This window comes from Olea europaea, chromosome 10 (genome assembly GCF_002742605.1).
Source record: "Olea europaea var. sylvestris chromosome 10, O_europaea_v1, whole genome shotgun sequence".
Classification (NCBI taxonomy): Eukaryota; Viridiplantae; Streptophyta; class Magnoliopsida; order Lamiales; family Oleaceae; genus Olea; species Olea europaea.
Window position 1 is genome coordinate 32,675,288 of NC_036246.1, and position 16,826 is coordinate 32,692,113.

A 16,826-nucleotide genomic window follows, 5' to 3' on the forward strand; every position below is an offset into this window, starting at 1 on the left:
ATCTCCATTTTGTCCAGTCTATTGTAACATTCTTATCTTACTTAGTGCTGAAACTGCCTTAGTAAAAGATAATGTTGTAAGCTCTAAGTTATAATACCTCAGTTCCCCATTACGTTCTGTGGATTATTCAATTGGTACCTCAGTTAGTCAGTATTATATATGGGTCAGTTCTTGTTATCGACTAGTTATTGTTGGTAAGTAATGCTTTATTCATTTTTAGTGTTCTTTACTCATCAAGATACACAGTTCAACATAAAAGTAAAGGGATGAAGCAACAACACTTGCGAAAAATTACATTTCATTAATATCAAAAAGATTACAAGAGTCGGATTGAAGCTCCTAATCTATTGGCACTATGGCCTTATCTCCCATTTCCACCACCTCCAGGGGAGCCTCTGTAGCTTCGTCGGCAGATACGATGTCTGGGCGACCCCTAGTAGGTCCACCGAACTTCGCCTCAAGAACAGAAGTGTCCAGTATCAGATGAACCTCCTTCAGTCGCTCTAGCATCGCCTGGGCATTCCAGGAGGCCCAATAGTTGGCGAAGGTGTCATTAGAGGATACTCCTCGAAGTGATCAATGAAGTGCAGCACAGATGACTCACTGACCACCTTCGCGTTAGCCTTAGCCTTCAGAGATTCAATCTCCTTCACTTGGGCCTCCACCCTCTGCCTCAGCTCAGCTCAGCCTTCTCTTTGTTCGAGGCCTCCAAAGCCTCTGTAGCCAAATGGTAGTGCTCACTAGCATTATCAAGTCGCCTCGTCAAAGCAACCACCTGGCTTTCCGTCTCATGGAGCTCTTTCCTCAGCTTCTCAACATCAGAGTTAGCTCTCCCTAGCTGGCTCTCCGCCTCTGCCCTTTTCCTCTCCGTCTTAGCAGTCTTGGCCTCCTCCTCCCGCACTACTTCCCCATATTGTAAGCTCGCCTCCAACCACTTGGCCAGGTCAACATTTTTTGGCCTTGAGGTCCTTCACCAAGGCCTCAAGTTGAACACTTGTGCTTAGGGCTCTAGCAAGGCACTCCGTGCTAGCAGAAGCCAGATCCTCCTTAGTACAGGAGGCAGTGTGGTCCCTCCAAGGTTCGGTCCAGTATTTGTTGTAGGCCACCGCCACAGTTGCTGTCTCACGGGAAAGAGCCTCCAGTACCTCCCCCACTAGCTCCTTCTCATTCCGCCCCAAGAAATCCGCCTCTTTTTAAAGGCGAGCCCTCTTCCTCCTCTGCTATTCGGGCTGCTAGACTAGAGGTGCTGCAGGAGTGGGGGCTGGAGTGGTAGCAGTCAGGCAAGCCTCTGGTGGAGAGATGATCCTTTCTCTAATCACAACCTCTGTGGGGATCGTGGTCTGGCGCGTGGCAGTCCTCGCCACAGTAGGGCCCTTGGATTATTTGCCCTTCTTCAGCAGGGGGACTTTGGCTTCTTCTTCCTCTTCGGCCACGGCAAGTTGAAGTTTCTTGCTCGCCACGACTAGATCCTCCGTCTGCTTCTTGTACGCAGAGTAGGTTGTCTTCAGCGCCCGAGCTTTAGCCATCATTTTCTGGATGGTCTTGAAGTCGGGCTTTAGAGTCCTCTTCTTGTTAAAGTTATCTGCAACAAACAAGGCAGAAAATCAGCTAAGTATGAACGCTTCAACCATAGACTAATGATGTAACCTCTACACTCACCCTGGGAGGCCATCAACCCATGCTCCACAAAATGGATATTCTTCCTTATCAGCTCGTTGTAAGACCTCCTCTTCGGGGGAAGCTGATAGACGATGCAGATAGTGTCGAAGTCTTCTGTAGACAACTCACACTGAGGAAGTGTACCTACATGAAATAGACAAGTTAAATTCCAAACTGGAAGTGGGAAGTATGCAAGTAAATTCGAAGTTTCAGTATTCACTAAGAGTTGAGTATTTTGTTGGTGCTATCAGGAACACCAGGGGTCCCCCTCCATCATATCCCACTTCCGTGAAGCCTAGCACCACGAACTCTTCCAATCCTTTATGGAGCTCGACAGGTCGAGAACGAATGGAGTGTGGGCCCCCAGGAGGTCAAGTAATACCACCCCTTCATTTTATCCCCCCTTCCCCCGCTGCAACCTTAGGTATATACAGGGTCTAGAAGACAGAGAAGGGCATCTTCTCCCCGTAAGACGCCTTCTTCCACAATATCCACGAACCCACCATTTAGCTCCAGGAGTTCGGATTTAACTGAGTAGGGGCTAAGCCATAAGACCTCAACACATACCTAAAGAAGGGGTAGATTGGTAGCCTAAGCCCCGCCCTAAGGATGGCTTCGCTAACCGCCACACACCCCGGTCTGGGATAGCAGGCTCGCTCATCTGGCCCCGGTAATATGAGACCCACACTATCCGAAATCCTATACTCAGTCCTGAGTCTGACCAGGTCGACTGACTTCAATTTGGAAGGATAGTCGCACGCCCCAAATGAATCGAAGTATCTACAAGGCTATTTGGTCATCTTCAGATGTTCTCCCCCTATAATTGCCTCGAAAATTTCAGCCGAAGTGGCCAAAACGGGCTCATCTACCCTAACAACCTCTAGGTTCCCTCCAGAACACCCACTACCCTCAGAGGTCATATCTTTTCAGAAAAATGAAAAACTCAAGAGAACTTACGAAAGTCGACCGGAATGGGTGTCCTAACGCCGGAAAGATCAAGACCAACTCCTTAAAGTCGCCGGAGATCACAAAGAGACTAGAAACTCGTCGAAAATCGCCAAGAAATTTGAGAGCAATAGGGATTCTAAGTTTGCAAAGGTGAAAACGTTCAAATGGCACTAAGTCCTCATTTTATAAGTGAACTCAGACGATCCTCATCGTTGAATTCAAACGATGTCAATCTAGGCCGTTCATCTCATCACAAATCTGGATCGTTGAAATGACACGTCAGATTTGATCAGCGCCCAAGATTTGACTGTGCCCCTTACGCATGCTTAAAACGCGTTGCCTCGAACAACGACAGCTGTCAACAATAAGTAGTCGTAGCAGGCCTTTTCTGGGGACAGGCATCACATCTAACTGTCATCTTGAAAATATGAGACAACTGTCACATCGATCAATGTCATAATAGTAAGCGCCTCGGATCGAGGCCAAGTTCCAAATCACCTTGGGTGAAGCTCTTCCTCAGCTTTTTAGAGCTTCAACGCACCTGATGCCAAGTCCCTTGAGGGTCTTCATCTCGATCGCTGCTGTTCCTTTGTAAAGCCTCCCCCTACGCGTCATTCCATGTGGTCAACGTACCGGTAGCAAGCACGCTTCTTCCTCAACTTTCCAGATCTTCAATGCACCTGAGGTTCTTCGCCTCGATCGCTGTGTTCCCTCATCTTTACAAGGCTTTAGCCATCTCCCAATGCGTCGTCTCCTGTGGGTCAGGGCACTGATGGCAGATGAGCTCTTCACCCAATTTTACAAGCTTTGGCATAACTGACGCGAAGTCCCCTGTGGGTCATCACCTCGGTTGCTGCATTTTCTCAAGCTTTACAAAGCTCTAGCCATCTCCCAATGCGTCGTCCCATTTGGATCAGTGTATCGATGGTAGATGAGCTCCTTCCCCAGCGGAATCAAAACTCATACGACTCGGTGGAACACTAAAGGCTCGTCACGAAACAACGAACGATCAACCGAGAGGACACCCTACCCACATCGCCTCGGTTATCGCTTTGCCTCAGCCAACAGGTGTTCGGTACATCTGCTTACTTCACCCTTTCACATCAGCACTTTATCCGAATCTGCAGTACTTACCCTATGGTCGGCATACACGATCAGGAAAACAAGTCCAACCATGACATAAATATTCATCCCTGAACTTGGGGGGATCACTGTTATGCCCTACTGCACCACCTCGGAACAACAGAAACACCGCACCCCGAAGTGCCACGTGTCCATCTGAAGTGGTTCCAAAGTATCCCTACGACCCCCAACTTGACGCGCTGCGAGGCGCAGGGAAGATCCACCGAATCATCCGAAGTGCCCCCCTGATGTCGAAGTGTTAGACACTCCGAGGTGCTCCTTTAGAAGATCCCTTCGCTGCCACACACAAAAGATATCTGTGTCAGGATCCTCTCTGCCTGTAAGGATTAATTGATGTGACGTCTCCATAGGTCTAGTTGATGTGACGTATCAACTTTATGTCAACTCAACTCAGAATAATTAATTGCCCGCCTACTCTAGATGCGGCTGATTGACGCCTATGAGCAGACGCCTCATACTGTCAGATGCATACACGTGTCCCACATCCAACGGTACTCCACGTTTATAAATACCCAAGGTTTGGCAAGAGATAGAGGTAATGAAACTCTTACAACATAGCTTTTCATACTAAGAAATATATATTCTCCTCCCTACTCTCTTGCATAACTTGAGCACTGTTTGGATCACCCAACGCTGACTTGACCGTCGGAGTGTATGTGGTCGCCCTCACCACCGCTGGTTCCGACCGTGTGCTTCTGACCGTGCGTTGTTGTGTGTAGAGAGGATTACGTGGAATAGTTATCCGTTGGCCATGTGGATGGTCCAATTCACGAGGTCAACAAATGGTGTTACAATTTGAAAGTTAATTAAATGAACAATCACTAATATTTACATTTGGTTACTTTGAAAGTTAATTAAATAAGCAATCACTAATATTTACCTATTGTTTCTACTCGATCACTCAAAATTAAATACCATTGATTTTTGGTTATCGTTTTGCTCACTCAAAAATAAAGGGTTATTGGTTGCTTATTCGTATTTACATAATGTTACCCATCCGTCCATCATCAATCATTCATCTCAATTTTACTTTCATGCCATTTAATTTGTTTGTATGCTTTTCATGGTTTTTTTTATTGATTTTTGTAAATTACGTTGCTCACTTTATTTTTCTCATTTTTTCTTCTACACAGCTTGATTTTATTGTGTGGTCTATATGTATTATTTTCGTGATTTTAGACATTATCACAACACGGGATCATAGACGGTCACCTAAGTAGTCTTATACTTGAGATGGCTTTGCATCCACTCTCGAATTATCTATTATATCAAGCAGAAAATAAAATTTTAATTTTATCATAAAAATAGGAAAATAAGTTTAAAAAAAAAAATATGTAGAAGAAAACATTGAGGTGAAGGAACTTGTAAAATGAAAATCAAACAAATTCATTGAAGAAACAATTAATGAAAATGAATAAATATAAAATAATTTGAGAAAAAATAAATGTATTAAAAAATAAAGAAAATAAAGATCATATAAATATATTGGACAAAAATAAATGAAAATAATTTCAAAAAAATAATTATTAGTTGATAGAATTTGTAATAGGAAAAAATTGAAGAAAATAGAGCTGGTAAAAGCAGTTTACAAATTTCATATATAAAAATCATGAAAGTCATATAAACAGATGTGACAATAAAAACCGAAAATAAATTTTCAAGAAGAAAAACATGAGGGAAATAGAGTAAGCAACGCTATTTGCCAAAATTAATCCAAAAATCATGAAAATCATAAGAACAAATTGAATGGTATAAAAATAAAATTGAGCTAGATGATAAATGGATAACACTGTGTAAATATGAGCGAGAAATTAATAACATTTTTTTTTTTGAGTAAGCAAACAGTAACCAAAGTAATATTATTTAATTTTGATTGAACAAGCAGTGACCAAATGTAAATGTTAGTGATTATTCATTTAATTAACTTTCATCCGTCACGTAGGATTTTTTTTGTAAAGTGAACGAATGGAATTTAGATACATGATGAATGAGCAACGTCATGTAAAAATGCGCGACCAACTAGTAAGTTTTTATTCTTTAGTAAGCATTTAGTAATCAAAGATAATTAGATAAATATTGATTATTCAATCATTTAATTAACTTCCAATTTTTAGCCATACATCCTCCTTGGTTATTGCGGACTTCATGCAAAAAAATTATTTTAAATTCCCATATAGCTTCCCTCCCAGCCTTCATTTTTTATTTTTATTTTTTTTTTATTTTTTTGGGTCTTCTAATCAATAATCCCATAAAAGAAAGTAGATTATAGCCGAACGCAGTATGCACATGGTATTGTCCTTTTAACACAGACAGAGCCCAACACTTTAAATTATTTGTCTGAAGAAGCCAGCCTGGCCTTGTGACAAACTGGTAAGCAATGATTTTTTTTTTAATGACGGCGCACTGAGCCCCTGTTTGATTCCCATTACGTAGGAAAATTAATGAGGGGAATAGTACTTTTTTGAAAAATGAGTGGTTGAAAAAAATGAAAAGTTTTCGATTTACGTATAATATTATTTTATGGAAGATTGTGTGGTTGAAAATAGGAAAGAGAAAAATGAAATGTAATAGAATTTAATATAATGGGGATCAAACGGGGGCTGAATATCTTTTAAACCTTAAGAAATTGACACAATACCCCACTCTTCCCTACATTGACCAGACAATTCAAACAAAAAGCTAAATACAAATATGAGAAAACAAATCCGTCCACGTATTCTCCGATGTTTTTAGTCACAAATTTTTGCAACTTGCCTTAATCAATTTGGCTTCTTCAGAATCTTTATAATTTAGGCCCCGTTTGATAGAGATATTTTGCCCAAAAAAATTGATTTTTTGACCGTTATTTTACTATTCAAACCGTAATTTTTGACTTCTTCTCTCACGTGTGGACCCCACTTTTCTTCTAACGGTCAAAAAATCAATTCTCAAAATCTTTACTAAACGGGACCTTAATCATTCCATTCCATTCCATTCAATCTTGCATAATTCATGGTCATCCATATTTAACACTCTTCTAATATCAAGGGGAAAAGACAATATTACACCATTCTATTTAGAATAATGTTATTTAGTCTTACTAAAATTTCAATTTCAATTTAAGTAACGTTAAATAATAGGTTAAATGAAAGTTAGAATTAAACAAATTATTTGATTCTACTCATCATAATGTCATATTAGCGCTATTTAGATTGAAGTTGCAACTCCAATGAGATTAGGGCCCCGTTTGGTAGGGATTTTTTGCTCAAAAAAATTGATTTTTTGACCGTTATTTTACTATTCAAACCATAATTTTTGACTTTTTCTCTCACATATGGACCCCACTTTTCTTCTAACGGTCAAAAAATCAATTCTCAAAATCCCTACCAAACGGGCCCTAGATAGCATTACTCACTATTTAAATTTCATAATTCATGGTCAACCATGATTGACATATAACAATTGTCTTATTCAGTAAAATATTTCTATTTCTCCTCAATCGTGTTGAAAAATGTATAGTCCACCTAGCATTACTAGTAGTCACTCAATTCCACTCAAAACTTGCATGATTCATGCTCATCCATAGTTAACAAACAACAACTTCGGTACCAAAAGGGACTAAAAAATATCGAGTTAGATCTGCTGTCCAAAATTTACTATCTTCACCCAATGAATGATTAACACATCATTTTAAAATAATTAACAAATAACACCTGTACATAGTGAAATTATCCAGTAAAATATTTCGATTTCTCCATATTATTAATCACTTCATTTCACTCTCACTCGAACGAGTCATGGTCATACATAGTTAACAAACAATAGAACAACACTCTCCAATACCCAATATAGAACAAGACTGAAGAATGAAAATGTAAAATATTTAGGTTTCTCTTTAACCTTATCAAACAATGTACTGTACAATCCTCCTGACCAATGAGGTCGGGGGAAATATTTATCAAAAATTCTTAGAACCCCCAAATATTTAATTACAACGAAGATTAAGAGAGACTCAAAATGAGTTACAAAAGGCTCTTTTTTTCTCTGATGAAAGTTAACAGAGCAAAAAACCTACAAAGCCCAGAAAAGGGTTATTTCTCCCTTTCCTCTCCAGTTTCCTATTTTCTCTTCAAGTCTTTACATATACACAAAAGGACTCAAAACTCGGTAAAAAGTGACCCTCTTTGTTCAGACATACTATACACATTACTGAACAAATTGTTCAGATCCTCCCCCAAAAACTCCCCTTTGTTCTGTTATTGATGTTACTCAATTAATCCCTCTCCGAATTCGAAGTTCGTCTTGAATTTGAAGGATGTTTAAGCTACGGCAGAAATGCTGCAATTTCCACGACAGTTGAACCCTTCGATCCTAACTGTAGCCGGCTTATGCCCAAAACTCACCCTAACACATCCTCCACTCTTGCGGGCGGATGAAGGTGGAGGTGGTGATGCTTCGAATGCAGTTGATAGAGGATTAAAATTGCCATTTCCAAACTGCTCGTCTTGGATGACAGGGTTCGAGGTCCTGGTGGGTGGAGACCCCGAAAAAAACGGCAGCAACGAGGCCACCGGAAAATTGGATCTTGCGTAACCATAACTTCCCTGCTCATGACAAATAGAAACAAAATCACTTCCATGTCATGACCAAAAAGTTAACAATTGTACAATAATAGTTGGGAAGCAATAAAGCATCACTATCAAAAAAGGAAGAACTATGCCGTTGTAGGCGGAGAGAGAATTAAATGAATAAAAGTGCCATTAGGAATCTCCATCGAAGTATATAACTTCATTCTCTCTGAAAATTAAATTATAGGCATATTATTGCAGCTTCAGAAAAAGTAGAGTCGGGATTCAAATATTGTTTCCTAGATTAGAGTTCAGTTTCTTCCAAATCGAATACAAATTACCCACATCCACACCAAAAAATCAAATGTTTTGGTAGTCTTTTGTAACATATCAACACAATTCCATGTAAATTTTTTGTTCAAGAGAACAATTTCAATCTGAAATCAATAAAACAAATCCCATCTACACCTCAAAACTATGGGGGGGAAAAAAACAGATGGTACCAAAGTCCTCGTGAACTACTAAACTTTCGTCCACAAAACACAATTTTTTTTTATCATAAATCACAAGAACCTATAATCCATGAATCTAGCTCCAAGATAAAGATTAATCATTCATCAATTCTGGCATAATTTATAACAACCTAAAAGGAAAACAGATTAAAACCCCAGAAATTCCAACATATCCTTAGAAAAGGAAAAAATCACCTTCATCAAGATAGTATCAAGAAGTTCCGTCCCAGCTTTTGCATCAGACGCCTCTGATTGTTCGTTCCTATGGACACAAAACAGAATATAAGAGCAGAAATCATAAAATGCAGAATACATAAAACAAAAGAACAATCAATTAACTTTCAAAAAAAGGAGAAATGAACAAAATCATACTTGATGTGGAGCAAACGAGAAGACGATCTGATGGGTTCATCCAACTGAAGGGGAAGACCAACCCTGCGAGGTTTTGGACAAACGACGCCATCTGAATCAGCTCCCCTAGCCATGTTTCCAATACAACCCACCAAGGAATTCTGTCGGTATACACACCCGTTCATGGTTCCAGCCTTATTATTCACAAATCCGAAGCCTAAAACACAAACAAAAACACTAAACTTCAGATCTATACATTCTCAGATTACATAAAACATGTAAATAAAATCAAAAGGGTATGCATAATTTCTGGTGCTAATTTGTACATAGAGAGAGAGAAGATAAAGGTTACCTAGGGTTATTATCTGGCGAATAGGTTCTGCCAGGCTTGGAAGAGAGAAAGAAAGACGGAGTTTTGGAGGAGCGAGGAAGAGGTACAAGGCATGGGGATGGAGCGCTATTCATAGAAGAAAATTCAGGGTTGCAGGCGAGGGTTTATCCAGCGGGCGGCTAGCGGGCGGATGTGGATTTCCCGTCATAAAAAATAAAATAAAATAAATAAATAAAATAAATTCCCGGGGGCCCGGGTGAGAGGGGTGTTGAGGGGGTTAGAGGAGCGGGGGTTGAGTGGGGTACGGGAAGGAAATGTAACGGCTGGTGTGAGATAGAGTCACATATTTGACAATTTTAATTTTATTTTGACAACCATAGTTTAATTTATGAGTTTTGCGATGCTACATCAAGTTTGATATTATGAATGACATTGTATGAGTTTGTTGCTTTTTGTATACTGATGATACCAATATTGTATACCCGAGGACTCCATACGTGCTCCTCTCACTTTTCTGCCACATGTCCTCGAGATTTTTCTAGTCCTCGAGGAAACTCATACGAATATTAAAATCACCCCATGGTCCTCGAGAATATGTTCTCGGGATATATTCCATTAACAGATCTTCTAGACCTATGTGCCTAACAAACGAACACCTAAACACCCAAGAACTCTATATCAACTCTTACATCACTAGTCAAACAAATCCATTACGAGTAGGACATTCCTCAAACAGGACTCCATTGGATAAAAACATCCAACTGGCACAATCCTACTAGGAGTACACTACCTACTTCTATAAATATAGAACCTTGGAAAATCAACAGATACGATTTTTGGTAGAGCATCATTGGCGTCGTCTGTGGGAAACGCTACTAGAAGTCATGGTTAACACAATATTAGTTCTTCTCCCCGCAAGCTCATCCGCTCCCATCCCTCAACCTGTCGAAGATCAACCCGCTCCTCATGAAGAATCGTCAGGAGTGCCCGCACCTCTGCCAGCGGTCATCACAACCGAAGCCTTTGAAGAGCTTCGTCAGCAGGTGGCCACGCTCATGCAAATGTTAAGTCAAATAAATTCACATTCGTTGCCAGCGCAGGCAGAGTATGGCGGTTTTATGGCTGATGCTCGAGCACGACCACCAAACCCCGCAATTGGCGGAGTAGGAACCTCAGGTATTCACAATATGGCCTTGGGCTCGAGATCGGTCGTCATGGATTCCGGTGAAATTGCCTGAATCATTCAAGAAGAAATTACAGCTAGCCTACAACGGAATGCTCGGGGGCTAACAGGTTTCACCCCTAACACTCCATTCACACCAGAGATATTGTCATATCCCTTACCCGACAGATTCAAATATCCCCGCATTAAAGAATATGATGGGACGTCCGACCCCATCAACCATCTTAATGTATATACTGATGTCATGAACTTGCAAGTTGCGCCGAATCAGATTATGTGCAAAGCCTTTCTAACAATTTTTTAATTCCTTCTTGGTATTAAAACTTATTTTGTACATTCATTATATAGAAACAGGACAAGCCTTGATATTTTGGGGACTTTATGTTAATTTCAAATATGGAGCTCTTATATTTTGAGCCCTCTTACATAGAGTTTTAGTATCTGTTTGGTGGAGATTAAAATCAAATTTGATGAAATATGAGGATTAAAAGTTGTGTGACCCTTAAAATATGTGGTTGAAATTAATTGTTGATTTTGACTTAGGGTGTATTTGATTATATTTATTTTATATGGAAAATATCAGTTTTCCATCCAAATTCCTACTTGAAGTGTTTGATTGCTATTTTTTTTCATGAAAAATATGCCTAATTTTCCTTGTTTTTAAGGAAAATATTTTCCTTGGATAAAGGTGATTTTTGTTTTCCTCAAAACAAGGAAAACATTTTCTTTTCTAGGTGATATTTTCAATGCCAAACAAAAACACTCTTAAAGAATGTGTAATTGAAAATTATTTTTGATTAGCTTATGAACACTAAGAGCCCGTCTGGCTGTTTTTCACCAGATTTTCAGCCAAAATAGAGCCGTTGGTCCAAGCTGAAGGTCCCACCTCACACACAGGCAGTCAAAAATTGTGGGCTGCAACAGTAAGAAAATTGCTGTCACGGTCACTTTTTGCTTTTAATTTCTCCTAGACATGCCCTTAATATCTCTTATGAGCTATACGGTAGAATTAATTAATATTTAGGTTTTAAATTAATTTTGAGGTTTTACTTCATAAATTTTGTTAATTATACCATCATGAAGGAATGATGATTTCACAAGAAGAAATCCAAAATAACAAGAACGACAAAATATAACTTTATATGGATATTTATATGTAAGTGAGGCTCGATATTGCAATACCGCGCGAATGACACAAGGAAAGGACTTGAAAGCCCAAACAACCGAAGTTGCCTTTCAAACTTGACTTGTGGATGAAATTTTAGTCAACTATTCAATATAATGGGATTTGGTATTATCATAGTTCGATTAGTTTCCTTTTCCTTAAGGGTACATCAAAATTTCTGAATAATAATAATAATAATAATAATGAGCAGCCAAACAACCAATAAAAATGTGGGCCTGGGGTAGGTTCGGTTTATATGTACAGTCCAAGTGGCCCAGAGGCAAAATCTAGCCCAAACTTCAATGCATAAGATACTTTTTTCCTCTCTCACTCTGTCGAGGTCTGTGGATTGTTCAGCTATTCCTTTTGTTATTCAAGTTCCATTTGATAACAAGAATTCACGGGTTAAGATGTTAAAAAATTTACAGTGAAATAATCAATAAGATATCTAACTGGAGACGAGATCTCAACTCTTTTCATATACCCTCCACGAACTGGAATATATTCTCCGGGTGGAGGGGTGTGGGGACAAGCCACAGGGATTTCCTTTTTCCTTCTTCCTTTCTTTTTCTTTCTTTTTTTTAATTGTTTTATTTTATTTTTTTATGAAAATTATTGATGTTTGATCATTTTACCTCTAAAATAGTACTCTTCGTGCATTGAACGTGCTTTATTAACAATATGGTGCACAGTTTTATTCACTAGTCAAAATCGTTATGACAAAGTTTAAAAGTCGAAGAAGACTCCGTAACAATTGTGGTATTATAATTAAATTTCTTTAAAATTTTAAGAGTTTAAAAATTTTGACCAATTGATTTGTACAAAATATTCACCCCAAACATCCTATATAAGATTTACGCTTGAGGATCATCTTCATGAGCCAACATTTGCGTAGAAGTTGAGTTGTTGACTTCAACAAAGTTGACGATATTTTGATATTTTCTATGCAATGGCGATCTTGACTATATGGGAGATAGGCAATCGCCTAAAGTCTCGCTTTGGTGATGACCCTAAATTATATAAAGTTAATTGATTGATTGAAGAAAAACGAAAATTATATTTATGAAATTCTATAAAATAGAATTATCATATGCAAACATAAAAAATTAATAAAAATTGAAAATACAAAATATATATATCTAAATCACTATATTTATTTTTCAATCTTTACTTTCAATCTTGTAATTCAAAGTTCATTTCAAGATTTGTATTTCAATTTTTATATCAATAAAATTATCTTCATTTTCAGACATTTGTTCCATTTTCACTTCTACTCTTCTATATCCCTGGGTCATTTTGGTATCAGAGCCATAAGAGAGTGAGGTGAGGTTGTAGTAGTTTATCACCATAGGCACTGTTTAAGTAGGAGAACCTGATTTGATTCCGGGATGTCTACTGAATAGACGTTGGTCAGCCGTTGTTAGTCGGGGAAGGCGTGTTAGGGTAGTCCCGTTTGTAGACTTGGTAAGAATCAGTGTATCTTATTTAACTGTTTTTATTGTGGTAAATTGTTATAATTTCATTGAATTTAATTATTTCATCTTTTTCAAATTGGTTTCAGAGATCTAGAAATAGATCTGAAAATATTTCAAATGTTTTTCAAAATGAAGAAAAAATTGATCAATCATCTGCATCAAATGATTTCAATAGTCATGGACTTCAGATTGCACAAATAGAACAAAGATTGCATAAATGGACAATTCCAAAGGTAGAAAAGAATTCTATCTATGAAATTGGAAAGTTTGATTTTACTCAAAATTATGTTATCAAAACTTTTGAACAAACATTATCAACTAAAAATCAAAATGCTCACAGTAATCTATTTTTAAAAGAATCAATTGAATCTCACAAGAAGAAACTCAAGTATCTTCATGTTGGATTAGTTCAAATTGCTGTCAAACTTTTGTTTATACTTGGGTTAGACATTCCAATTCTCTTAACTCTTCGAGATAAGAGACTTAACTCTTCGAGATAAGAGACTTCTCAAATTTAAAAATTCATTATTATCTGTTCTAGAGTCAAATCTAGAAAGTGGTCCAATTTATTCAAATTGTTATCCAAAATTTTCAATTAATCTCAATGATGGAGCTATTATTAATGCTCTAAATCTCCATATTCAAACCAAAAATCTCGATTTCGATGATCGTTCGAATGCTTTTACTGTAATATACAGGATATATTACAAGATCATGAATACTCAACTCAATATTAGTGCTTTACATTCATCTCCTAAAGATGAAAGTCTTTTGGTTGAATGTAATCCTTTTCGTTCAAACACCATGATTCCCAAGAGAATTCCTTGAAATCTTCAAAGTCATGAACTAGAATGGAATTTTGAAAATGTTCAAAATTCTATTCATGCTCCTGTTCAAACAATTCCAAATCAAATTCTTACTTTTCCAGATGGAAACGTCAAAATGACTTTCAAAGGATCTTCCTCTAGGTTTCAAAGATCTTATTCTTCAAGATCTGAAGATAAACCTAGATCTTTTTATCAATCTGTAAGATTTTCAACATCTTCTCTTTCAGATGTTGATTTTACTCCAAATATTCCAAAACCTCAATATTCTGCAAAAGATACAGAAAAAGAAGAAGAATCAGAACAACCTGCTTCTCCAACTTTTTCTGGCATGTTTTCTACTCAAAATGAAAGATTTGATCATCACACAAATGTTATTTCTTCTAGGATTGACAAAAGAAATGAATTCAAAACTAATCAAACTCCTGATGTTAAAAGTTTTCGAAAAATATTTCGTCAAAATTTTTCAAAAGAAAAATGAGAATCTAATTGGGAAGAATTTGAAGAATTCCCTGAAGACTTAAGTTTTTATGAATGAGCTTATTTCAAAATTTTTAATGAAAAACCTACTTTTTCAAAGATTTCTTCAAAATTAAAGAAGAAAATTTCTATTCAAACTTCAAATATTCCACAGAAGACTTGAAAAACTCCTTCTGGTGAGAATATTCAATCTTCTCATCCTCCTTTGCAAGAGATTGTAGTTCCACTTGGAAATACAGAAGTTCTTGCTTCTCCTTTCAAAAGGGTATCTGAAGAACGACTTGATGAATCTCAAGTTATTGTTAAAGATATCAAAAATATTCAAGCTCAAAATAACTACACTAATGTAGTTCTTCAATCTGTTTGTTCTCAGCATAATAGAATTGAAATAAATAACATCAATACTATTGACGATATTGAATATCAATTTATTGATGATGAAGTTCCTCAACTCAATAAACTTCAAAATAGAAAAGTTCAATTTTCAAAAATAAAGGTTTATTCAAAATAAAGGTATTTTCAAAAACCTTCTTATTCAAAAAATTATTCCAAAAATAAATTTCAAAAGAAAAGATTTTCAAGAAAAAACAATTTTACTTGTTGGAAATGTAAAAAATCTGGACATTATTCTAATAAGCGTCCTCTCAAAGGCAAAATTAATAATCTTCAAATTGATGAAAATATTAAGCTTCAACTTCTCAATCTTATTGATTAAAATTCCAGTTATGATATGAGTCAAACTCAGAGTTGGAACATGTTTATCAATATCAAGAAGATTCAGATGCTGAATCTAGTTCAAACTCTTAATCCTCTTCAAGTCAAGGTAAAGAACTTTGTGGTAATAAAACTATAAATGTTCTTACTAAAGAAGAAGAACAACTTATTAAAGAGATTGTAGATCAAATTGATGATCCACAGTTCAAAAATAAGTTTAATTCCCTTCTTCCTTCAAATTCAAAAGCTGAACCTTTCAATATGCAGAAAGTTTTTAATCATTTTGAAACTTCAAAATCTTCTAGTTCTGATTTAAAATCAGAAGTCAATTCCATGAAGTCTCAAATTTCTATTCTTGAACGTCAAATGAAAGATGTTAGAATGGAAATTTCTCTTCTCAAAACTCAATATAAGAAGTTAAAGTCTAAGACTCCTTCTTATTCATCTTCTTCCAGTTCTTCTGGTGAAGAATCAAATCCTCTCATTCCTAAATAAATATTCAATCTGAAGACGAAATGATTAATATTATTAATCGTTTTCAACTTCAAAAATAGTATTGCAATAAGACTATTGTAGTCAATAAAGAATTCAAATTTACTTCTAGAGTCCTTATTGATTCTAAAGCTGATCAAAATTGTATCCGTGAAGGATTGATACCTACAAAATATTTTGAAAAAACTACTGAGCGTCTTTATGATACTAGCGGTAAGAAATTCAATATTTAATATAAACTTTCAAAATCTCATGTTTGTAATTCAAATATTTGTTTCAAAAATATTTTTTATCTTGTAAAAGATTTAGATCAAGAAGTAATTCTTGGTACTCCTTTTATTGTTCAAATTTATCCTTTTCAAGCTATTTCAAAATGTTTAACTACAAAAATATTTAATCAAGAAATTTGTTTCAAATTTATAAATCCTCCTTCTTATAAAGATGTTAATTCTTTAAAAGAAGCATCGATTTCAAAAATTGTCAATAATATTAATTTCAAGAAAAATCATATTCGATTTCTCAAAGAAAAAATTAAATTTCAAAGAATTGAAGAACAATTGCAAAATTCTTCAATTCAAGAAAAAATTTCAAATCTTCAAAAACAAATGGAAAAAGAGATTTGTTCCACTATTCCAAATGCTTTTTGGGATCATAAAAAACATGTGGTATCTCTTCTATACAATTCTGATTTTCATGGAATCAAATATTCCTACAAAATCTCGTCCTATTCAAATGAAGCAAAGAATTGTTAGACTTTTGTATCAAGGAAATCAATGATTTACTTGACAAAGGTTTAATTCGTCCGAGCAAATCTCCTTGGAGTTCCTTAGCATTATATGTCAATAATTCGGCTGAAATTGAACATGGGGCTCCCCGTCTTGTTATCAATTACAAGCCTCTCAATAAGGCTCTTCAATGGATTCGATATCCACTTCCTAAAAAAAAAAAGATCTTTTGAATAGATTTTTCAAAGCTGTTATTTTCTCAAAATTTGATATGAAG

General features: G+C 36.6%; 1 protein-coding gene across 1 annotated transcript; it reads right to left on the bottom strand.

The window, feature by feature from the left end:
- Positions 1-7,730: 7,730 nt before the first annotated feature.
- Positions 7,731-9,670, bottom strand: LOC111401878. Its single transcript, XM_023029840.1, has 4 exons — positions 9,513-9,670; positions 9,182-9,377; positions 9,005-9,071; positions 7,731-8,333 (listed from the first exon to the last, which is right to left on the bottom strand). The coding sequence occupies exons 2-4, from the start codon at positions 9,343-9,345 to the stop codon at positions 8,049-8,051; spliced, it is 516 nt and encodes a 171-aa protein (XP_022885608.1). The 5' UTR covers positions 9,346-9,377; positions 9,513-9,670; the 3' UTR covers positions 7,731-8,048.
- Between the last annotated feature and the right edge of the window lie 7,156 nt (positions 9,671-16,826).